Below are 25,368 nucleotides of genomic sequence, written 5' to 3'. Positions count from 1 at the left end.
AGTAGTCCACGTCTGCTGCAGGCTCGCTGGTGGCTGACAAGACCAATGTGGGACAGGCAGGTCCGGCCACAGTGGCTGCAGGGAAAAGTCTGATTTGGGGCTGGTGCTGTAGCAGTGCGATTCTTCCTCAATCTCCTTTTGTCCTCAAGACCAGCTATGCGTGTGTTCTCAAAGGAAGAGACAGCCTGGTGGATGGTGTGCCTCCATGCTTTGCGATCTGAGGCTAGGTCAGACCACTGGTGATGGTTAATGCAACAGGTACCAAGGGATTTCTTCAAGGAGTCCTTGTACCTCTTCTTTGGTGCCCCTCTATTTTGATGGCCGGTGGAAAGTTCGCCATACAGGGCAATCTTGGGAAGGCGGTGGTTTTCCATCCTGGAAATACACCCTGCCCAGTGCAACTGCGTCTTCAACAGCAGTGCCTCGATGCTTGTAACCTCCGCCCGCTTGAGGACTTCAGTGTTGGTCACAGAGTCACTCCAGTGGATGTTGAGGATGGTGCGAAGGCAGCGCTGATGAAAGCGCTCAAGGAGTCGCAGGTGATGACGGTATAAAACCCACGATTCGGAGCCGTAGATGAGGGTTGTCATCACAACCGCTTTGTGCAGCTTAAATATTCATTGTGCTTCCTGTTGAAGTAAAACTTCATTCACATCAACCCAATTGTAGGAGCGTAGTACAAACTTGTAGGTAACCCAGAACTTAAAATCATCTGGTGAATGTCCCTTCTTTAAAAAAATGTTCAGTCACGGGGATGTCAGTAATTTTATTCCAGATCCTGCCCCTGTGCTCCAAGAAGCATGTCTTTATTGACCTCGTAGAGATTCCACCATAATATAAATGGCAAGAGCATTTTATTACATATACAGTTTTCCTGCTGTTGCAGTTCGTAAATTGTGTTAATGTTTTAACCCTTCCATCAGTTGGATGTATAAACTCCCTAACTTCTGCTACCAGTTGACAGGTTGAACATGAACCACAATGAAAATGCCCTAATGTGATTGGTTTTGAAATCTCAGCTTTCCAGTGTTATATCTGATTTCACATGCGTATCTCTCATATTCCTGACTCTTTTCAAAAGGTGTTGCTGACACCCAAGGAGATGGGATACTACTTGCCAATACTTAGGAATGATTATTTGAATAGGTTTGGAAATTGAAAAGCACCAAAAAAGAGTAGTTTAGCTTTATCCTGCAGCAGAAGCCTTCTCTCTGAGGATGCTTCTCTTTTCTTAGCACTTGAAATAACATGCAAAGGGTACTCCCAGTCTACAAAATGTTGTTCCAAAATGTTAGAATCATGTTCATAGTCCAAATAATTACAGGAATTACACTTAATGTGAAAAAATCGCCCAAAGGGCAGATCGGTCCTCAGATGACGTGGATGAAAATAATTAAATCTGAAATACGAGTTTCTGTCTATGGGCTTATTGTAAGACCGATTTCGCACTGGAGATTTAATCCTGGTTTAACTCTATCCCCAAACTGACTTTCTACACTAGAATCAGAGAAACCAACTTTATGACTCTATGATTCTATGGTTTTAGTGTAAAAAGTCAGTTTGGGGACAGAGTTAAACAAGATTAAAGCTCTAGCGCGAAATTGGTCTCAGTTTTTACCGATAGATGATTATTTGACCTCTTATAAACAGTGGTATCCAGGAAACTTACGGACTGAGAATCTTGTTCGATTTCAAATGTAATTGTTGGGTGTAGAGAATTAAGCCAATTGAGAAGTCCATTACAGCAGATTCCTCCAGAAAAATTAAAAAGTCATCAATAAATAATTTATAGACAAAAATATCCTTATGAAAAGGAATGAAATTAGGATTATAAATACCTTTATTTCCAAAATTAGCAACATTGGGGGCCACCAAGCTGCTCATAGCAACCCCGTGGTTTTGGTAAAAAAAAAAAAATCTTCCGTATAACAGAAATAATTTTTTTCTCAAAAATTAAATCCAAAAGTTTCGCAAGTACATATGTAGGTGGACATTTAACATTCTGTTTTTCCAAAGTCTCCTGTACAACCATCCTGGCCTCATTGTGTGATTTATTTGTATATAATGCTACAACATCTATAGAGACGTGAACTGACATCGGGTTTTTGCCAAGCAATGGAAACAAAAAAATATCCCTAAACTACAAGACTGGTCGTTGAAAATAAAGGAGATGTGCTAGGGAAATTAACCGTTTATCAGAGATGCACATAGAGTAGACATTCTGTGGTCAGGAGTGATACAAAGAATGGAACTGGCAAAATTGTCAGTTGCTGGCGGAAGGGCAATGTTCCCTTTAAGCTACAGAGTCTTCTGAGCAAAAATTCTACTTTGTGAGCTACTGGTATTAAAGTTGTGAGCTACTGCATAAATTATTGTGCTCTGGGGCCATTTTTCCTGAGCTAAGAGAAAAAATATGTGAGCTGGAAGCTAAAAATCTGTGAGCCAGCTCACGCTAACTCACCTTAGAGGGAACACCGGTAAAGGGTTTTCTATACCGATGGAGGCAGGATGTAAAGGGGTTTAGATTGGCAGTGTATCTTATGAAATGTTATATTGATGTGTATATCTGTTACTTGTTTTTAAAATAAAATTAATTTTAAAATAATAATAAATTCCTGCATCGTTTTGCCTGGGAGGAGCCTATGCTAGAATCCTACTCCCTGTATGGAGAAGGATTTGATCCCACGTTCCTGTACCTGCATTTAATGTGGGATAGCTCAAGGCAAAGGTTTAGCAGAAATAAGATAGACTGTGTTCTCATAAGCAAATTTTAATATTCTGCTCAGTGGATAAATGAGGATGCAGATTTGCGGTGTCTACAAGGCTATAGCCTACAAAACCACTGGAAACCCTCAAACATACCCTTGACTCATAGTAGATAACTACAGCAAATCCTGTTCTTTTCCTAGCATGCTCCTAAGTCAACTGTATTTATATAGTAGGCTGTGCTGTTCTTTTGAGGTTAGCTTAAAATATTCTGTCCCTGAGAATAAAAACTCTCCCACCTGAGGTGTAAGGGATCCCCCAGGTTGATATGGCTACGGTCACACAACAGTGTCATGTAGTCAGCAAGAAGGCCGGGTCTCGTTTTTTACAGTCTAACCCAATGAAGCTGGCTCTTCTATAACATCTGAGAGAGAGAGAGCCAGTTTGGTGTAGTGGTTAAGTGTGCGGACTCTTATTTGGGAGAACCGGGTTTGATACCCCACTCCTCCACTTGCACCTGCTAGCATGGCCTTGGGTCAGCCATAGCTCTGGCAGAGGTTGTCCTTGAAAGGGCAGCTGCTGGGAGAACCCTCTCCAGCCCCACCCACCTCACAGGGTGTCTGTTGTGGGGAAGGAAGGTAAAGGAGATTGTGAGCCCTGAGACTGCAGAGTGGAGGGTGGGATATAAATCCAATATATATATATATATATATATATATATATATATATATATATATATATATATATTAGTTTTTAACTTTTTAACACACACAAAACATAAACTTTTTAACACACACAAAACATAAACTTAGGGATGTAGACCGTGGGATGCATTATATACTTATATCATTAGAATACAAATCCTTTGTTCTAACCTAACCTAAACCAAATCATACATTCTACAGTTAACCTCTTTTTACACTATATTCTTATTATCTTTCCCCCATAACCATTCATACAATAAGTTCCATTTCCCTTCTATTTGTCTATTTGTTATTTCTTCTCTTAATATCTCCATCAGAGTATCTACCTCAGCTCAGTCTAGAACCAACCAAAAATACTTTCTTCTACACTGTGATCCAAAAGAACATTTGGCATTTCAAGTCATCTTACTTTATTTATAAATTACACAGTATCAATTTAATTCCCTGCAACAACAAAAAACCCCCAGCAAGTTTGGAATACACTTTCATACAATAAGTTCTGTTTTCCTTCTATCTATTTGTTAATTTCTTCTCTTAGTATCTCTATCAGAGTATCTACCTCAGCTAAGTCTAGAACTAACAAAAAAGAAAACTTTCTTTCTTCTACACTGTGGTCCAAAAAAGAAGAAAAAAAAAACATTGGCATTTCAAATCATCTTACTTTGTTTGTGAATTGCATGGTATCAATTTGTTTCCCTGCAACAAAGCAACCAGCAATTTCGAAATACATTTTCTTCAGTTTTATTGGTGTAATATGCCAACGATATAACTTTAATGATTTGTCTCTCATCGTCTGGCAGACCAATTCCTTCATTTTCCTCCTAATACACCTTATATAAACCTCTCTCAGCAGGCGGTGTTCCTTGAAATAAATAAGGCGAGCTCTATAGCCATTTTCTATATCTTTCTCCAATTCCTTTTTCTTCCTACCAAGAACTGGTGTCAAGATCTCTAGTATCAACTCCTTTATATGGTCATACGTATCCTCTGGAATATTCTGCATTCCTGAAATATGCACTACCTGCACCGTTTCTATTCTCACTAATCTGTCCCCTTCGTATTTTTGAACTTTTTCAATCTCCTCAGACTTTTCATTCACTACTTCCAACTTTCCTTCCACATATTTTGCAGATTGTGTCAAGCCATGAATCTCTTCCTTTACTTCCGTCAATTGCTTTTGCAGGCCATCTGATTTCTTATTTACTCCATCTAATTGTTCTGTCAGATTTGCCTGCACTTGACTCAATGCATTCATAAAATACAATTGCATAGAATTCTGCAATTCCTCTATAACTTCCTGTGAGGACATTATCTCCATCAGTTTTAAAGTTGCCAATAGTGGGACTAACCTATCTATTTTGTCTTACTTGTATGTCATACTCATTTTTCTATTATCCAAGGTCTTACTGACACCCCAATTCCAATTCATATACTACTACTGCGCCTTACTTCACTCAAAATTCATACATCACCTTCCTTTAACACTCGCACATACCAGTTGGTTTTTATATCCTTAAATTACTATTCTTTACCACCAAACACCCTTCACCTGAACATTCACATTAACTCATTACATATAGAAAATCATACAGAAAATAAGCAGTAATCAAATTAACAATAGTTAATTATTCCATCCATTAATTATTTGTTAACTGTCTCTTTTGAATCCTTAATGTTTCCAAACAGCTTATCCTTCTGTCTTCCTCTTCTTCTCCTTTTTCTTCCTCTTCTTAATCTCAATCTCTGCTCCTCTCTTCTGCTACCAGTTCAAAAAGCTAGTTCAGTAAATCCATTCCTGTTCTTCCATATCTCTGCCAATGGAATTCCAGCCTCTCCACCTCACCTCCGCCCTTGCGTTCCTGGAAACTCTATACTAACATCAAAAGTCTCCCATCTTCAGATTCAACTCATTTCAAAGGTCCGGTGACTTTCTTTCCACCCTGTATATTATAACCACTGTTGAGCCTTTATTTAGCTCCCTGTCTCTTTAAGAAAATCGCCATGCACAAGTATATGGGAAAAGGGAGAGGAAAAGAAGTTTCCGGTAACGGCACGGTGCTAACAGACGTGTTTGTCGGAGCTCCGGCTCTGCAGCGTTGTGCTGGTCTTTTTTGGGGGGTTCTTCAGCTGGTAAGAACTCGGTGGTGCCCCTGTTGGAGGTGCCCCTGTTGGAGGGGCACTCGTGCGGAGGAGTGCTGGCTGCTCTGTGCCGGTTTTTCTGAGCATAGAGCCCGTTCAACATATTACTTCAAGCCCGGATAGACCAGACGCCTTAATGGTGAATTAGCTGTGACCACCGGAGAAGGGGAGTAGGCGAAGTGGCATTTGGAGGACAGAATAAATGGTAAAGAAGGGGGGGGAAAGTATATCTGACCCTAAACTGGAGACATAAACGAAGGAAAGAACTTACTAAGTTTTGCCCCTACTTTCGAGTGGAATCCGAAGCTGGGGGGAGAGACCTGGTTTGGAGAATGCACAAAGGTAGAAAGCGGAGGAGTGGTGGAGGACTACCTTGGCAGCAACGGCAGAGGTTGGGAGTCGTAGACTGGCTATGATTGTAAAAGTTTGTGAAGAGCACTGAGACAGAGGAGGTGAAGAAGGGGGGGAAAGAGGAAAGAAGCAGGAGATTTCTGACGATTTAAGGGGAGCCTTCATAAATCCAATATCTTCATTTACCTCACAGGGTGTCTGTTGTGGGGGAGGAAGGTAAAGGAGATTGTGAGCCGCTCTGAGACTCTTCGGAGTGGAGGGCGGGATATAAATCCAATATCTTCATCTACCTCACAGGGTGTCTGTTGTGGGGGGGGGGAGGAAGGAAAAGGAGATTGTGAGCCGCTCTGAGACTCTTCGGCATGGGGGGCGAGATATAAATCCAATATCTTCATCTACCTCACAGGGTGTCTGTTGTGGGGGAGGAAGGTAAAGGAGATTGTGAGCTGCTCTGAGACTCTTCAGAGTGGAGGGCGGGATATAAATCCAATATCATCATCATCTTCTTCATCTGAAGAACTGGTGATAGGCCTCACCTAGGAAGCCAAGAGGCCAAAAGCTTCAGGCCTGTAGTAATGTATGAATCATTTGCAACTGTGACGCCCCCTTTCTAATATTAAATGTATCTAGAATTTAAAAACATTGATTTTGCTGAAGTAATTATTGTTTAGATTATTTGTGCAGTGTGCCCAGTTATGCAGTTTTTATAATGGAGCCTTTCACGGGGCGGGGGGCACATAGTCTTTCTGTCTATAGGATGCATGATATATCCAAACTAATTTCCTTTTAAAATTCTTTTTAGTTTGTTATAGTTGTTGTGGACAGCACAGACAGAGAGAGAGTTTCGGTAACTAAAGAAGAGCTTTACAAAATGTTAGCGCATGAGGTGAGTACTTGTTGCTAATTTTGATAATATTTAGCTAGGTCATGAGAAGTACTTTAATACTCTGCGTAGGTCCTAAAGGTGTATGTTGAGCACATGATGCTGCCTTGTACTGAATCAGTTACTTGGACCATCAAAGTCCATATTGTCTGCTCTGACTGGCAATGGCTCTCCAGGGTTTTGGTAGAGGTATTTCAGGTTACCTACTCATTGGTCATTTTATCAGGAGGTGCTTGGGGTTGGACCCAATGATAAATGAGAGAAAAGGAAAATGAATTTAGTGTGACTCCTTTCTTAAGAAGTAATGCTACAGCAATACTTAGCAGAAAACAACAACCTGGGATCACAGTTCATCTTACAGGAAATACAAACAGACAAACACCGTGATATGCTGGCTAACACTGTGGTAAAACTTTAAAAAGAGCCCTATAAATATTTTGTACACGTTATAAAGAAGTACAACTTTACAATATTACAAAGAAAAGTCCATCCAATTAGCGCTTGGATATAGACTCATTTTGTTGGAGATCTTTCTTGAGGGTATTCCTATTTTCTTCAAAGTTATCAGCCTCTTGCTACAATTCAGTGTTGGTATTGGAAGCAAGTCAGGGCTCAACCACTTTTCTAAACGGATGCAAAAGCCTTCTGAATTTGGCTTGCAAAATGTTCTCTGCAACCACTTTATTTTCTTCAAAAGTTCTTATCCTGGAATAAACTATGCTAATTATAATGAGCTACAACACAGTTTTTAATTTTAAATGAATTATTTTTAAATATGTTATTGATTGTTTTTAATTTTAAATGAATTATTTTTAAATATGTTATTGATTATTATTAAGAACTCCTTAGTATCACTTGAGTGTTCAATTTAGGAGCAAGCCATTCCTGAACCTCTTCTCTAACCAGATGCAAAAGGCTTCTGGATTTTGCTGGCAAAATGCTCTCTGCAAAAGGCTTGAAAACTAACTCTATTTAAAAAAAAACTGTTCTAGGAAAGGCATAAAACGCAGCATAACACTGATCAAAATTATGATTTCAGTGCATGGAATATATATATAAAATGTAGAGAGCATTTTGCCAGCAAAATCCAGAAGGCTTTTGCATCTCATTAGAGAAGAGGTTCGGGATTGGCTTGCTCCTAAATTAAACACTTAAGTGGTACAGAAAGCATTTTGCCAGCAAAATTCAAAAGGCCTTTTGTGTATAGTTAGAGAAGAGGTTCAGGAATGGCTTGCTCCTAATATAAATATAATTTAGAGAGCATTTTTAAAAATATATATTTTAAAATATATTGTAAAAATTATTCATTTAAAATATTTTTAAAAAACTATTCACATCCATTCAGCTTTGTGCTGCATCGTGTTACAATCGCCATGGTTTATTCCAAGAGGATACATTTTGAAGAAAATAAAGAGGTTGCAGAGAGCATTTTGCCAGCCAAATTCAGAAGGCTTTTCTGTCTGTTTAGAGAAGAGGTTAAGGCCTGTCTCGCTCCCAATGTCAACACTGAGTAACTCTGAAGAAAATAGGAATACTCCTGAAAAAGACTTTTGACAAAATGAGCCTATATTCAGGTGCTCATGGGATGGATTTTTCCTCGTAATGTTGTAAAGTTTTACTAAAAGTGTTAGCCAGTATATCAGTGTTTGCTTGTATTACAGCAACACTTGGGGCTTTCAAATAATGTTAAACAAAAGTACTGCATATGGAGCAATGGAATATACGGCAAACGGTTCACCTGATTTTATTGGGTTTTAAAATTGTGTTGGAGAAATACTTCGCACTGTGTCTTGCATGCACAGAAAAGAGAGTGGGGATGCCATTACTGCCACCGAGAACAAGCGGCCAGCAAGGACTACAGATAAATCTTTCATGGCATCCAAGCACTATATGCTAGGTGATGGTATGAGAGCAGTGGTGCTTCCTTCACACTGATAGTCAGCTGAATTGTTTTTTTTTTTAAAAGAACTGCTGAAAAGGCATCTTATTTAATGGATTAATCTGGTACAACACTTCTAAAATGAGCCAGTTTGGTGTAGTGGTGAAGTTTGCGGACTCTTATCTGGGAGAACCGGGTTTGATTCCCCACTCCTCCACTTGCACCTGCTGGAATGGCCTTGGGTCAGCCATAGCTCTCTTATCTGGGAGAACCGGGTTTGATTCCCCACTCCTCCCCTTGCAGCTGATGGAATGGCCTTGGGTCAGCCAGAGCTCTGGCAGAGGTTGTCCTTGAAAGGGCAGCTGCTGTGAGAGCCCTCTCCAGCCCCACCCACCTCACAGGGTGTCTGTTGTGGGGGAGGAAGGGAAAGGAGATTGTGAGCCGCTCTGAGACTCTTCGGAGTGGAGGGCGGGATATAAATCCAATATCTTCATCTACCTCACAGGGTGTCTGTTGTTGGGGAGGAAGGTAAAGGAGATTGTGAGCCACTCTGAGACTCTTCGGAGTGGAGGGCGGTATATAAATCCAATATCATCATCATCATCTTCTTCTTCTTCTAAAATGGGGCTCTATAAAACGGATGTAATAGTTTATCTTGCTGGTTAGGGTTTAACTTTTTATACTTCACAGGGCCTATTTAAAAATTGGAGCAGTTTTTTTTTAAAGTCGAGATTGTTTCGTAAGTGGCAAACCCAGGAAAAATTGAATTTCTCTCTCCCCCCCCCCGCCCCTTTTTCAGGATTTGAAGAAAGCAGGATTACTTATCTTTGCTAACAAACAGGATGTTAAAGACTGCATGACAGTGGCTGAAATTTCCCAGTTTCTGAAGCTAACATCAATTAAGGATCACCAATGGCATATCCAAGCATGTTGTGCTCTCACCGGAGAAGGGTAAGAATTCTTGGTTTATAGATATGCTTCGGGACATATCTTGTACATGCAACAAATCAATAGGTTATTTCTCAGACTGCTTAACACTTCTATATACTCATTATTCATTTGAAAGCTACCTGAGTGAAACTTAAGCGTGCAAACTCTCTCATTGCTTACAGGCGATTCAAGAAAAATAATATATATATTTTTTTCAATTTTGATTTACAGATTGTGCCAAGGACTTGAATGGATGATGTCAAGACTTAAGATCAGATGATTTTTACTCTGCACAGACATTGTACAGAAAAATTGTGCTGCATCTTTGGTTATCTTGCCAGCTGTGAAATTAATGGCTTACGTTTATTTATCAATCAAAACTGAGTTCAACTTTGTTTGCTACTTAACACACTAAATGCCGCCTCCGTTGAGGAGGAAAACTTTTAGAAGTTCGAGCATGGCTTCCCAGAAGCGGACTCCAGAAGCTGCAGCTGATCTTTTTTGGTTTTTTTAAGTGAAATCACTTGCGATTGTTCAGTAAATAATGTGTGTGCGATAATGAAAGGGAGGTATTTTAACGTTTACATTTTATTATTCCAGTCTAACTCAGTTGGAAATGTTGACTTTATTATTCCAGTGATCAGTAAAGAAAATCAGTGGCACAGGTATTGACTTCCCAGTATTGAAACTTATTCAAATGTGTTACAGAAACAGAAATATTTTCCTGTATGTGTTCTGTACATTTTGCATTATACCTCATGTTAAAAGTTGATAGGAATCTGTACAGAGAAATGGTAAATACCACGGACTCTGTCTGCACTCTTGGCACTACCTGCATTTTGGCTAAATTGTGTGGATTGGAAGTGTGTAGATTCAAATCACTCAAATCCTGTTGAACGTTACAAAACAATATTGGTCTCAGTGAAAATTCCTCAGTTTGTGACCCCGGCTGTAAAAAATGGTACCCAGAGGAATATTGCTAACACATCATTTGTGGATTTAATGGTTTCCATTTTACTCTTGTGTCAATGGTGGCGGCGAAATTCTAGAAAACGGTTTCTTTTTATTATAAGGATTTGCAGCTAGGAATGATCAGATGAGAAACTGGACACGGTTATTGATAAGACTTTATACATAATTCTGGCATTTTAAATGTACCAAACAAATAAAATATAAAGGAGCATTTTTTTTTTAAAAAAAAGGATCTAAAAAATTGAATTCTTGATTGTGTCGTCCGAGAATCTTGACATATGTGATGCAGTTTAACAGTGTTTCATTTTGGATACACACAGGGGCATTTACATTTCGGTTTTAAAACATTCATAATGTAATGCTAATAGGACCTTCCTTTTCCTCTACCCCAGAGAAGCAGTCTAATTAGAAATTCTATAGAACTGGTTGTTACCCTGCTAAGCATCTTCTAGGAGAAATAAATGTGTCGATTTGTAATGTTTCAAAATTGTCAGGGTAATGCTGCTTCGTTGGAGACAGCAGCCTGAATCCAGAGGGCTTCTTTTAACTGGAGATTCCCATCCCATAGAGCACAAATGGTTTTTGAAATGTTTGGTTTCGAATGTTTGTGGCTTTCCATTGACCAGCTGTTAAAGAAATTCTAGTTCCTCCCCAGGAACTTTGGGACAGATTGCTTTAATCCAGATGAATCACAACAGTTTAACCTGCCTGTGTGGCAGTCCCAACCCCCCGCCCCATATTTATTAATGTAAACTAATTAACTTTCCCCTCCATTAAGCGTCGTGCCACAGAAAGTGTAAGGAAAGGGGTGTCAAAATGAAAATGTGCTATAGAATAGAAAAAAAAATTGCTTGCATTAAGAGATTATGATTTGTATGGAAACTGAACAAGAGTAATTTTGAAATCGTGGTTTGTAGTTTAACATGCATTTCCACATACTAAAAAGGCACTTCTGTTTCTGGGAGAGGGATTATTGATGCCTGCTACTTCTTTCACTTCAGATCCCTCATTTTTCCATATATGCTGTTCCTCAGGGTCTGCAAACCTCCAGGAACAAAGGGGACGGGCAGGGGGAAATGGGAAAGTCATGCTCAGCGAGGTCTTGTGGGATACCAGCCAGTGCGTCATAGTTCAAAACTCTGCTTGCATTCCCTTTCATGAATATCTAACTAACCTGTGGTGAATTGAAGGCCTTTCTAAACTCAGTAAAGTGGTTGTTTTTAAATCGACCAACCAGTACAATTTGCTTGTCAGTGAAGAAAAAAACATGAAAAAACTGGTTGGCATACCATCCCATATATTAGCTGGAAATGTTTTAGACAGAGAACATAATATCAATAACTGTCTTCACCCTTGGGCTTGTATAGTTATCAATATTCTGGTGTCTATCCCTTCCAGTACATTTTGAAAGTATAGATTCTGATCAAACGTATGCGCATTATCAGTGATAACAGCCGTCAAGTATGCTTGAGTAGTGTTCAAGGAAGTGCTGTTAAGTGCAGAGGCTGAAATCCAAAGAGGTATTTGGTCTTATATGGGGTTGATTCTGCTAAACCTTACTCCTCTGGCAAAGTGCGAAGTTTCAAAACTCTGTTTGCCTTGTAGCCCAGAAGGCTACAGTTGGAAGCAGAGGGAAACAAATCTAAAGCCCTTTGAGACTTAATTGTATTTTTATTTTGGCCAAGGGCATTTTCGCACTGACCTTACTCGAGAGCGACGTCCCTCTTCACCACGCAGCGTCTGCGCGGATTTCGCACTAATTGCTCCGCAGAACCCAAAAGAGCCGCAAAGTCCCGCGGCTTTTGCGTCGCAAATGTAAACTGGTTTTTGGCCAGTTTACATTTGCGACGCAAAAGCCGTGGGACTTTGCGGCTCTTCCGGGTTCTGCGGAGCAATTAGTGCGAAATCCGCGCAGATGCTACGCGGTGAAGAGGGACGTCGCTCCCGAGTAAGGTCAGTGCGAAAACGCTGCTAGTTAGATTCCCTCTTAGCTGAAAGCAAAAACAATGTGCAGTATGCTATAGACTACAGTGAACACAAGATTTAACTAAAAACGCATTGCCTTTTGAAATGTGTTCACGTTTCCAGATTAAATCCCTACATTTTATGTATGCCACAGTTCCATAACCGCTATCTGTATGATAAATAAATAATAATAAATAAAAAAAAAATTATACCCCGCCCTCCCCGCCAAGGCAGGCTCAGGATAGTAAAGTAGGATCTTAAAAAATGAGTAGGTTTTCTTAGCATTGATTTCTCAGGCATTAATTAAGGAAGAAAGGAAAGGACAGTGAGACACAAATCTTCTGGTTGCTTTTATGGTCTCTGATGAAAAACTGAAGAAGTAAAAACATTGTACATGGGCAAGTGGTATACATAGGCAAGGGGTGCTCAAACATATTCTCCCCTGCCCCTGGGGGGAGAAAAAAAAACCTCTACACAATTTGGATTGATTGGCTGACCTTCAGCACTGGTGACGGATGGTAAAGGAGTCTCCTACTACTTCATCTGTTCCACAGATTATAAGGAGGCAGCAATGAGCAGACACTCCCCCTGACAGTCAGTAGTGCCATGAGAGGCATTAAGGGACAGCTTAACATAGAACTTCCACTTAGTCACTCTTATTTTGGGCGAAGGGTGTGAAGTTACCAATCAATTCTTTGGGGTTATATTTGAAGCAGAAGCCCTCTTCAGGATTTGTGTATATTTTTACCCAAAGCAGGTTTTGGGCAAAACTGTACACCTGATGAATTTCAAACTGATGTTTCTGCCACTTTTTTTTGTAACTTAGCTGGAGGATGAGGGCGTCGTTCTAGCTTTTTCTCTACAAGTAAAAGTTATCCATAGTACTAAGGGCTGCTTTCCAGGTGAACATTTTCTATCTATATTTAAGAAAAAAGCATACACCGTCACTTGTGTATGCATACTTTGTATAATATATATCTGTAATGTTACACGCATGCTGCTTCGTTGTACAGACTGAAGACATCTGCCCTGTGCTTTTTATAGGGGATGGTACTGAGTGGTGCCCCACAGGTGTTTACTTAAGGGGCAACGGACTGCTCTTTTTCTGCAGTGCCTTGGAATATTCCCGTCAACCTGCAAAACGATAGGGGCATAAAATTGATCCGCAGAGTATCCAAGAACGGCTGAAAAGATGCAGTTTCTAGAACTGGCGTTGGGGTTGCCCGGTTGATAAAAAAAAAAGTCCGGTTTGCATGCTTCCTCTTGTGCCCATATAATGCTTGTCATTGTGTACATATGTAAATAAACAGATTGTTACAAATATGACTGTATGACTGCACTGTTCTCTTCTCCAAAGGAAGTTTAGTTTTTCTGAGTCAAGCTGGTCTACGAAATATAGGCTAGTCTCATCTCGGCAGGTCTCAGAAGGCAGGCATGGTTGGCCCTGCTTAGTATTTAGATGGGAGACCACACGGAAGTCCACGGTTGCCGCACACAGGCAGCCAATGGCAAGCCACCTCTATTCATCTTGCTCCGAAAACCTTAGCAGGGGTGTCGAACTCATTTGTTGTGAGGGCTGGATCTGACATAAATGAGATCTTGTCGGGCCAGTCCAGGCAACGTGTGTACCTATTTAAGATTAGGTAACAGATATAAACTTTATAAAGGGCACCAACACAAAGAATTTTTTTTAAAAAAAACCTTTAAAACATGCTTAAAACATTAGCACTTGTTGGTCTTAAAGGTGCTTTCTTTGTATTTCTTCCATGGGATCCAGGGAAATGGGCAAGGGAAGCTCCTGGCTCTTTCATTCCTTCCCCTTCATTCCTTCTCCACAAGGGAGAGCAGCCTCAGCCAATAGAAGAAAGAGAGGCTTGGCTCAGTAGCTCTGCTGTGCAATTGAGAGATCCTGGCAAAGCAAGCTCTGCCTCCCTCCCCCCTTCCTCCCCAAGGGAGGAGCCTCAGCCAAAAGAGAAAATAGAGGCTTTGCCATGTAGCTCCTGTGTGATTGAGCAAGCCTTGAAAAGCAAGCTGTTACGCAGAAGGAAGCAAGAGAGAGGGAGAAGGCAGTAGATAACAGCCAGTTGCTCGGGGACCTAATTTGGCCCCCAGGCCACATGTTTGACACCCCTGCCCTACTGGGTTGCCACGAGCCGGTTGAAACTTGATGCCACTTTCTACCAAAGGATCACTAATCCTATGCTCATTGCTGTTTTGATAGGTTGAGAAAGGGGGGACAGTATCAGTACATAGTACATTGCGTTTTGTGAGGCAATGATATACAGCAAGTGGGTTTTTTGATTAATAGGTTACAAATTATATGAGCCAGCTACCAGGTTACCTGGCTGTTCAGGGGACGGTATGCGAGAGCAACGATGTAAGATAGAATGTGCTGACAAAATGAAATTTTCAGATATGCAAAACCAACGTCCCGGCTGTGGTAAAGTCCGCTTGTGGGTGCTGAATCATAGGAGAAAGAGCTGTGTAAGCCATCTAAGCAGAATACACAACTGACATGATGACTCATGAATACATAAATTAGCTAAATGCTAGTTCAGATGCCATTTGCAATATTTCCTTCGGGTGACCTCCAAAAGAAATATAATCCTACTGGAACTGAAATATGGCAACAAAGGGCCTTTCCCATTTATTGTACCATTATCTAACCAAGTGGCCGTGTCCTCAAGAGATTGGAGGATGAATCTTGGTTAGTAGGATGAAGAAAGACCTCGGGAGACCCTGCTGGTTAGTCATTGGCTAGCTAGATGGCATTACTTGGTATGATAAACTCCCAATCACATTTAGCTATAATGTGTGTCATCAAGCCTCAAATATGCAAGGGATTCCTGGCCGCTAACTGGATCAGGCTTTCTTCTCTTGATTACTGTGTTGATACATAAGGGATACGTCAACTGCCAAAATATAACTGCCTGGCTGTACACTGTTAAGAATCCAATGCTTCATCTGTTTTCATCCATGGACGTTTCTAAAGAGAAATTTGCTTGTGTCCAAAGCTGATGAATAAGAGCTTGGAGGAGCCTGATGTTGCTATCAGGATCATGCCTGCAATTAAAGTTCATTTTGATGGTTAATTGTAAAAGCACGGGGGACTTAGGTGGAACTATCTAGTTACAACTTTGTCTCAGTAAAACTAATTTTAGGCAGGGGCCAAGGTATTGGAATAGTTGACAGTTTAGGAGAATGCTTTTCTAAAAAATCAGGGGTTTGAAAGCTTTAGAGTATACGGATTAAACCAGAGGTCACGCTTCCTAGAGAATGTGCCATGAGCTCACAAAATAAAACTTGCCTGCTGTGTAATAGGTAATGCAGCAGCTGCCTTGTTGTTGACATTACTGAACGATTCTGAGTATGCAAACCTTTTGTGATAAACCACTCCAGCAGCTGTCTTGCCTTGTGCCATGAGTGACAGTTTTGCTATATATAATAAGTGGTTTAATTGTGTAACAGCTAAAGTAAGCTAAAAGACAGTTAAAGTGGTTGTTGTTTCACAGAATTACTGAAGTGTGCGCAGCATCTGATATCGCATCCAGTGAAAACAGTCTGTTGATTGTTAACTGCCTGTAAAGACTGTGGTTAAGATCCCTAATATTATTTTAGCCTTATACATTTCAGTGGTGTGTATGTTGCCCCTTTGCTTAGCAAAGTTTGAAGCCTTTTTCTTTAAGGAGCTCCTTTGCTTAGCAAAGTTTGAAGCCTTTTTCTTTAAGGAGCCTTTCTGTGACAACTTTGCTGTTGGAGGAAGAGCCAGTTTTGTTGGAAGGCTCTTTAGGCTGGAGGAAGGCTTCAGTTTTTGCTGAGAAGACTGAAAGTATACAAGCTTAATAATGCAAAAAAAAGACACACAACTAACTTTGCAGACAGGTCATACAGTAATCTTCACTTTGCTGGGAGTATAAAGGTATTGTTGCTTTAAGGCTAGACGATGGAGCCCTCTGTAGCACAAATAAGATCAGATCAGATGACTAGAACCTGGGAAGGAGCTCACTCCACATTGCTGGAGCCTGGTGGATACCTGTTGCATTGGTAGGTTGCTTCCTGGGTTGGTAGAGTTGTCCAGACATGCAACAAGTCTCACCACAAATCAGGTAATTAAAAGTCATCTTGTTTTAATAACCTGTCTCCTTGAGTACAACATACAGCCGTGAAATGTCTTATCTTTATGCACTTGTGGCCTTCTCTTTCTGAACTGGACATTCTATCCTCTATATCTTCCCTTTTCATACATCTGTTGCTGGCTGCATCAATGCCTGAAGTGTTAGAAAGGGCAGCTTCCTGAATGTTTTTCAATGTTCCATTGTCATGCACTTGGCCCTTGATCACTTGTGTGTTTTTTTTTTTTAAATGTCAGCACTGCCCCTTCTGAAGTGAAATTGCTTTTAATCAGCGGTCGTTTTGTAGAAAAATAGGTGGTGGAGCTCATCCAGGGATTGTTAAGCAGCTGCAATGCTATTAAATGGACAAGGAGGTGGAACCCTAAGAAAGCTGTGCTCCTGTGAGCTCCCACTGAATCTAAGGCCTGCTTTTAATCCACAGTTTATGGGCAAAAACTTAAATCTGAAATGTCCCCTAACAGACTATCCTGGCAGCTATTCCTGCAGTTTCCAAATTCACAAGCATCTGCTGTCTCATGCAACTGCCTTATGTATGCCTCAGCAGATTCTCTGGTTTCTGATTCCGTTGGTGAAGGCAGGCCCTCTCATGCATAAGGTCCTTCAGTACAATTTATTTGTTGGTTTTTCTCTGGGGTTAAAGAGAGAATCATTCTTGCCCTCTGTAGCAGCTGTACAATTAAATATCTGTTCTGCTTGCAGACCCATGGCATTAATTAGAAACACACCTGAATTTTCACCTGCACTAAGTTCACAGCAATTCTGGGGTAAAAGAAACTTTGCTTCCAGTCTGATTAGGGTTAGCAGTCCCCAGGTGGGGCCTGGAGATCTCCCGCTTTTACAACTGATCTCCAGCTGGCAGAGATCAGCTCCCCTGGAGAAAATGGCTGCTTTGAAGGGTTGGACTCTATGGCATTGTACAATGCTGAGGCCACTCCCCTCCCCAAACCCCACCCTCTCCCAGCTCCACCCCCAAAGTCTCCAGATACTTTCCAACATAGACCTGGCAACTCTAAGTCTGACCATCCTTCAGGCCTACTAAATTCAAAAACTTCCACAGGGGAGAACTTTGCCATGTTGGGCCTTGGTGTTTTTCTTTTTCTTTTTGAGCTATACCAGGACCCTATTGCCTCACCTAGGGATGCCAAGTCCAATTAAAGAAAAATCTGGGGACTTTGGGGGTGGAGCCAAGAACAAGAATGTGACAAGCATAATTGAACTCCAAGGGAGTTCTTGCCATCACATTTAAAGAGACAGCACACCTTTTAAAATGCCTTTCTTCCATAGGAAATAATTAAGGATAGGGGCACCATATTTTGGGGCTCATAGAATTGGACCCTCTGGTCCAATCATTTTGAAACTTGGGGGGAATTTTGGGGAGAGGCACTAGATGCTATACTAAAAATTTGGTGCCTCTACCTCAAAAAATACCCCCCCGAGCCCCCAATACCCACGGATCAATTTCCTATTATTCCCTATGGGAATCGTTCTCCATAGGGAATAATAGAGTGCCTAGTAGACATTTCCCTCCCCCCCACGCTTTCTAAAGGGGGGGAGGGCCTCCAAACCAGGGAATCCCCTGCCCCCTCCCTCTCACACACACACACTTACCAGATCTTCCTCCAGACAACTCTACTTCCTGTGAAAACGAAAGCAAAAGAAAGGGAGGGGCCGTTCTCAGAAGCCCTTTCTGCTTCCTGCTTCCTGCCCAGCCTTAAAGGGGCAGACATTTTGCAAACGGCTCAGGAGCTCTACAACATGAAGCCTAAAGGTATGTTCCCCCCCTCCACCCCCCACCCCCGCTTCCAGAGTTTTGAAGAGCGGGAGATGAGGCTGCGAACCCAGAAGTCTCCCGCCAGAGCGGGAGGTTTGGGAAGCCTAGCCTCACCTGAGTGGTCTCGACTTCTGGCACCATGTTTAACACCTAGAGTTGCCAATCTCCAGGTGGGGGCAGGGGATCCCCTGGTTTGGAGGCCCTCCCCCCGCTTCAGGGTCATTAGAAAGCGGGGGGAGGGGAGGGAAATGTCTGCTGGAAACTCTGTTATTCCCAATGGAGATTTATTCCCATAGAAAATAATGGAGAATTGATCTGCTGGTATCTGGGGCTCTGGGGGGGCTGTTTTTTTGGAGTAGAGGCACCAAATTTTCAGTATGGCATCTAGTGCCTCTCCCCAAAATACCTCTAAAGTTTCAAAAAGTTTGGACTGGGGGGTCCAATTCTATGAGCCCCAAAAGAAGGTGCCCCTATCCATTATTTCCTATGGAAGGAAGGAATTGAAAAGGTGTGCCATCCCTTAAATGTGATGGCCAGAACTCCCTTTGGAGTTCAATTATGCTTGTCACAGCCTTGATCTTGGCTCCACCCCTAATGTTTCCTGGCTCCACCCCCAAAGTCTCCTGGCTCCACCCCCAACGTCCCCAGATATTTCTTGAATTGGACTTGGCAACCCTATTAACATCAGATACTTTTTAAATTACTTAAATAAACTCAGAACTACTTTTAATAGTTTTATACAGAAGCCTTGCTGGTACATTTCCCAGTGTTCTGGCAGTTGGATCCTTGTCTGTGACCTCTCTGTTGTACTGACATCGCTTCTGGCAGGAATGCGCTAACATTTCAACAAAATTCAAAAGTTTTAACCACAGAGTTTTGCCCAAATGGTACAACATTTCCAGAGATGTGCTGACATCACTTTCACTCACACAGACAGTGATGGCATCTCATTAGGATGTAGGCTCTCACCCCTCATTTTCTCCTTTATTTTTCTCCCACTTCTCAGCTGAGCAATGGCAGGAAGATCCTACTAGGAGAGAGGGAGTGCAGAACAGTGTGGGGTGCAATGGCAATCTGCAGTTGGAGAGGGAAATCAACTTCCCCCAAACAAAAGGAAGTACCATTCTGCTAATGTAAGTGCTATTGTTCTGTCAGAACAGCAATCTTGGATCCAACCCAAGGAATTTGACTCCCACCTTCTTAAAGATCACATTTCACTGTAGCATCAAATGTGTTTGCTGTATAAAGGCAAGAAGCAGTTATATGTGGGAAAAGATTCACTTCATTGGATGTGTGCTTGTATCTGTGCTTGTAGTGAAATCTGAGTCCCACTGAACTGGCTGGATGGGTGCTCAGATGTGGATATTGCTGCGTCGATTTGTATTGAGACCATCACATGGCAAAGTAATATTATTAATAAAACACATTTTTTTTAAGACAAACCACTCTAGATTTCAAAATTGCACAAGTGAGCTCCCCCTCCCTGTCTCTCAAATCAATCAGAAATGTTAAGTGCATCGGTGAGTCGCTAAACACATCGAAAATGTGATAAGTGGTCTAAAATGTGATAAGAAGAGCCAGTGTTCGTGGAATTTTAAGGCAAGCTTTCTTTTCAGTGCAATGGAAGTGCCTGGTACGTGTTGACAGGGTCACTTTCTGCATGCCACAGTGCTAAGCAAGCATGAATTCTGCTGTTGCTACGCATGAGATGGCAGACAGCCCAACACGAAGCTGGCTAGCTTCTTCCGAGGTAGAGTGCTGATGCTATCTTTTCCCTGGATAGGGAAGTTCTACAGCTGGTCCTGTCCATTCACACTCCTAAAAAACCGGCAAGGCAGCAACGTCTGGCCTGTGCAATATTTTGCGTGAAACAACAAAAAAAAGACCTCTTGTTCCATTGGACTGAAGCAGGATGGTTGAGTTGCGCAATGAAACACATGCATTGTCATGTTTATGACTGCCTGGTATGTTTTTTGACCAAGTTAAACCAAGACCAGACATGGCAGGTGCAAGGTTGTCACAACTTGCAGTGTCATCTTAAAGCTGTGAGAAGAAAGAGAGAGACAAATGAGCCACTGGAGGGAAGCCTGTTTCTTATTGGCATGGGAGGAAGAGGAAACGCGAAAACCATGCATAAGCCCAATTTGTTGATTGTGTGAGCAGCCAAGTTGCTTTTGGAAATATGGCAAGGAAACAGCTGTGCAACAAGAAAAGTTTACTTCCTACTTTAGCGAGTTGCAAAAGAACAAACCAAGCACATTATTTTCACAACAGAGTGAATTAAGAGCCGAGTTTTGATCTATCATGTTACTTTGTCAGATTCTTTAGCAATAAACTATACAGCCTTATTCAGCTGGTTACTGCTGGATGCATCAATATTAAATGAGGACCAGGAATTATGGCTGAGCAAGGGTTATAGAATATATCCCATAGGATTAAAGCTTCAACTGATGTTTATAGTACTGCCTTACTTAACTGAATTGCTTCAGGAAAGTGTGAGACATTTCTTTCATCAAGCATTTGGGTCTGTGGGAGAGATACACAAAAGAGGTCACATTGAAATAACGCTGCAGGGGGAAACACGAAGCAAATCTGGATAATAGGGTCAATTGGATAAACTGGCATTATCTGAATGGTTCTATTGTATTATACTGGAATTTTTTACTAGTTTTGCCTAGCCAATTATGTTCTGTTCTAGGTCCAGTGGTATCATTACTATAATAATAACAATTAACTAGAATGAGGTATGATAGCAAATATATCCTCAAGGGGAGAGGATCTAGCCATGACAGGACGAAAAAGACAAGGGCACACATATTACTAGGATTCCTCCTATACACTACTTTCTGTCCAACAGTAGCTAGTCAGATATACCTGGATCTCAGTAGCAGGACATGGTATGAAGTGTGGGCCTTTCCTGCTGTTTACTCCCTAACAAGTGGTATTCAGAAAACAATAAGGGGAGAATCTAAGAGAAACTCATGGGGAAATCCCCCATTTCATTCCTTTTGCACTGCCTTCCCCTCTAACACATGCCCTCTTCTGCCTAAGAGAAAGCACTATATGCCAGACTGACAAAATTCCATTCTTTTAAAATTTGACCAGTTGGTAGGAGCAAGTGGCAGTAGTTTGGGGGGCTTTGTTTTCCTTGTTGCGGCAAAGCAAAAGTATGTGTGTACGTTTCCCCCTTACACTAGCAGTCCTGGGAAAGAAAGAGGGTAAATCAGAAAGGTGATTTCATTGGCCACTTCCTACACTCTGGTCAGGGCCTTCAGGAGCTGTGCTAGCGGTGGTGATGATGGATGAGAGCCCAGTGGATCTGAGTCTGGAGAAGGGCAGCCCTGGGTGTGCCTCAGCAGTGGGCACAAAGGAGGCTCTCAGGAGGCTCTCATCCCCCACCTTCATGACTTCCCTGGTCAGTTTGCAAGCTCAGTGGCTCCTAAATCAGCAGCAATTCCTGCTGCTCCCGCCCTGCCCTCCCCTTCTCCAGTTACTAGTGAATGGAGGTATGCTGTGTGCACCTGCACAGACAGTGCCCCTCTCTGTGAAGGAAATTTAAACTACCCAAAACATTTTTGAAAGGTTTCCAGTTTTTCTGCAAGGTGTTGTGTGTGTGTGTGTGGGGGGGGGGGGTTCCCTCATGTTTGTAGGAACATCTCCTTTGTACCACAGATTTAGATATCCAGAGATGGGGCCAAACTTCACGATTAGAATATATGATTCTGCCTTGACAACTGGAAGTTCTATTTAGCTCTAATGGCTAAGAGCCAGTGAAGGATTTATCCTCTGTTAATTTGTCTAATCCCTTTTAGAACAGCCATCTAAACAAGGGGGCAGCACTATATCTTGTGATTGGGGCTATATTAATGATAATCTACGTGAAGAACTTTGGGTTGGATCCAAAGGTTCCTTTTTGCAAAGTGTAGACTCTTTTGCTGGGGGGAATTTCTTCCTATAAAAGATCATTCTGTGGGAAATATCAGGCCTCTCCCTCATCATTTTCTACTTCTATCGTTTTGGCCCTGAGAGCCTTCTTCATGGGTCTAAATAATAACAACACACACTAAATGCATAAAATATCTGTTCCAGGCAAGACAAGTAGTATATGAACCAATGTAATAGTGTAGCTCCAAATAATAGTTATAAAGCTTTGCTGTCAATTAGACCTAGGGTTGCCAAGTCCAATTTAAGAACTACCTGGGGACTTTGGGGGTGGAGCCAGGAGACATTGGGGTGGAGCCAAGATCAAGGCTGTGACAAGCATAATTGAACTCCAAAGGGAGTTCTGGCCATCTCATTGAAAGGGACGGCACGCCTTTTCAATGCCTTCCTTCCATAGGAAGTAATGAAGGATAGGGGCACCTTCTTTTGGGGTTCATAGAATTGGACCCCCTGGTCCAATCGTTTTGAAACTTCAGGGATATTTTGGGGAGAGGCACTAGTTGCTGTACTGAAAATTTGGTGCCTCTACTTCAAAAAACAGCCCCCCCCCAGCCCCATACACCCGTGGATCAATTCTCCATTATTTTCTATGGGAATAAATCTCCATAGGGAATAACAGAGTTCCCAGCAGACATTTCCCTCCCCTCCCCCCGCTTTCTGACGACCCTGAACCGGGGGGAGGGCCTCCAAACCGGGGGATCCCCTGCCCCCACCTGGGGATTGGCAACCCTAATTAGGCCTGCACCCATCAGAGATGATAACTTTCTGCTCTTGGCTGTTACTCGACCCGTAATGTGTGCCCCTGTGTCAACCAAGAAGGGAATTCTGAGACTTCAAGTTTACTTGTAAACATGGACTATAAGCAGAATAATTATCACGGTTGGAGCATTCATTTTCTCTGATTGTGTGCTTCTTTGTCATTTGCTTTTCAAGATGTTCTTATGGGATTAGTTTCCGATCAGTAGAGGATCAGTCTATCCTACATGAGAAAAAGGAATGTTAATAAGAACATAGGAGAAGTCGTGTTAGATCAGGCCAGTGGCCCATCCAGTCCAACACACTGTCACACAGTGGCCAAAAAAACCAAGTGCCGTCAGAAGGGCCAACAGTGGGGCCAAGACACTAGAAACCTTCCTACCTTTGCCCGCCCCCCCAAACACCAAGAATACAGAGTGTCACTTGCCTCAGACAAAGAGTTCCATCTATACCTTGTGGCTAATAGTCACTGATGGACCTCTGCTTCGTATGTTTATCCAATCCCCTCTTGAAGCCACCCATGCTTGTAGCTGCCACCACCTCCTGTGGCAGTGAATTCCATGTGTTATTCACTCTTTGGGTGAAGGAGTACATCCTTTTGTCCATTCTAACTCAACTGCTCGGCAATTTAATTGAGTGCCCATGAGTTCTTGTATTGTGTGAAAGGGAGAAAAGTACTTCTTTCTCTACCTTCTCTATCCCATGCATAATCTTGTAAACCTCTATCGTGTCACCCCCTCAGTCGTCCTTTCTCCAAGCAAAAGAGCCCCAAGCACTTTAACCTTTCTTGATAGGGAAAGTGGTCCATCCCTTTAATCATCCTAGTTGCCCTTTTCTGTACTTTCCCCAATGTTATAATATCCTTTTTGACGTGTGGTGTACACAGTGTGTGCCTTAACATTTGCACATGTACCCTCAATGAGAGTTGTATGTTCAAGCACCCTTCAGGTCTGTTAGGAACCAATCCTTCCCTTCCTGGCTGAAGGGGAACAGCAGATGGGCGTCTATGTGAAATGAAAGTGCAGTTTTTAGATACTTGGAGAGAGGGAGGGAGAAAGGGATCTGCTGTCCCACGCTGTCTCTTGTCAGAGATCCAGCTCTAACACTTTAAGTGCAGAAAGAAAGATTTAGGAGACAACAAAAATTCCGGGAGACGTCTGGGTTAAAGAAAAGTGCGCACAAAGGTTGAGTGAGGAATCGGAGGTAGATCACCTCTTAGAAGACTCCTCTTAGAAGACTCCTCCTGCCTTTGTCCGTCCAGCCTTTATTGAAAACATGACATCATAACATTCCACCAACATTAGCCAATTAATTATATGTCTCTGGTCAGCGTGACCACAAATAACGCCTGCGCAGATCTCTCAAACTAGCATGTTTCCTTATCATATCATAGCAATGCTTCAATGCACAACACTCTGTGACGCAGTTTTAATTTCTCGGCTGTTCAACCTGCATTCCTACATTCTCTACCTGTCTATTTCCTAATAAAGCAAATGAACAAAAAAAGCCATCAAATTTCAGTGCACCGTCCTCCAGGGGAACCAAACTAGAGAAGTGCTACCCCTGTAATTTCTCACTGAACATAGGAATGGGGCATGTGGACCACTGGTAGTGTAAAGTGAAGTTGTGTTTTATTGGGGGGAAACAGTGAACAAGTATGAGTGAGACAGCCTGGAGAACATAACACTCCTGGAACTAGGAAAGCAATGCCCCCCCCCCCCAAGTACAATCGGCCTAACCTTACTTCTGAGCTAATAGATTTCATTCATGCCCCCTTTTGTACAGAAATATAAGGGAAAACACTTTTGTTCCATTGCCTAGAAACACAGCAGATGGTTAACCTCTTCCTGATCCAATCTTCACCTGTTCTGCCCATCACCTTTTTTCTCTGGGTCCTTTGCTTCTTTCTTTTTGTTTCTGTCCTCTCTAATGTCCACACTGGTAAGTGAGAATATTGGGCAGAAAACTATAACGAGTCTGCTGCTAGACAGGGGTGTAAAAATTATGATTGCCAGCCTCCAGGTGAGGCCTGGAGATCGCCCACTTTTACAACTGATCTCCAGCTGTCAAAGGTCAGCTCCCCTGGAGAAAATGGCTGCTTTGAAGGGTGGATTCTATGGCAACGCACAATGCTGAGGCCTCTTCCCTCCCCAAATCCCACCCTCTCCCAGATCCACCCCCAGAGTCTCCAGTATTTTCCAACACAGACCAGGCAACCCTAGAAAGAAATGTATTCC

At 42.0% G+C, this 25,368-nt stretch overlaps 2 protein-coding genes across 2 annotated transcripts in view; both read left to right on the top strand.

Annotated features, from left to right (window-relative positions):
- ARL5A (ADP ribosylation factor like GTPase 5A) overlaps positions 1-10,391 on the top strand; it is a 30,979-nt gene extending 20,588 nt beyond the window's left edge. Inside the window, exons 4-6 of the mRNA XM_060256940.1 lie at positions 6,703-6,786; positions 9,462-9,613; positions 9,824-10,391. Of these exons, the coding sequence (XP_060112923.1) occupies positions 6,703-6,786; positions 9,462-9,613; positions 9,824-9,872 (285 nt within the window). The 3' untranslated portion in view covers positions 9,873-10,391. The remainder of the gene's footprint in view (positions 1-6,702; positions 6,787-9,461; positions 9,614-9,823) is intronic.
- A 6,128-nt stretch (positions 10,392-16,519) lies between these two features.
- NEB (nebulin) overlaps positions 16,520-25,368 on the top strand; it is a 358,296-nt gene continuing 349,447 nt past the window's right edge. Inside the window, exons 1-2 of the mRNA XM_060256972.1 lie at positions 16,520-16,635; positions 19,440-19,566. The gene's annotated coding sequence lies outside the window, so the exon portion shown is untranslated. The remainder of the gene's footprint in view (positions 16,636-19,439; positions 19,567-25,368) is intronic.

This window comes from Heteronotia binoei, chromosome 16 (genome assembly GCF_032191835.1).
Source record: "Heteronotia binoei isolate CCM8104 ecotype False Entrance Well chromosome 16, APGP_CSIRO_Hbin_v1, whole genome shotgun sequence".
Classification (NCBI taxonomy): Eukaryota; Metazoa; Chordata; class Lepidosauria; order Squamata; family Gekkonidae; genus Heteronotia; species Heteronotia binoei.
Note: the sequence above shows the minus strand (reverse complement) of the source record. Positions and strands in the feature narration are given on the sequence as shown.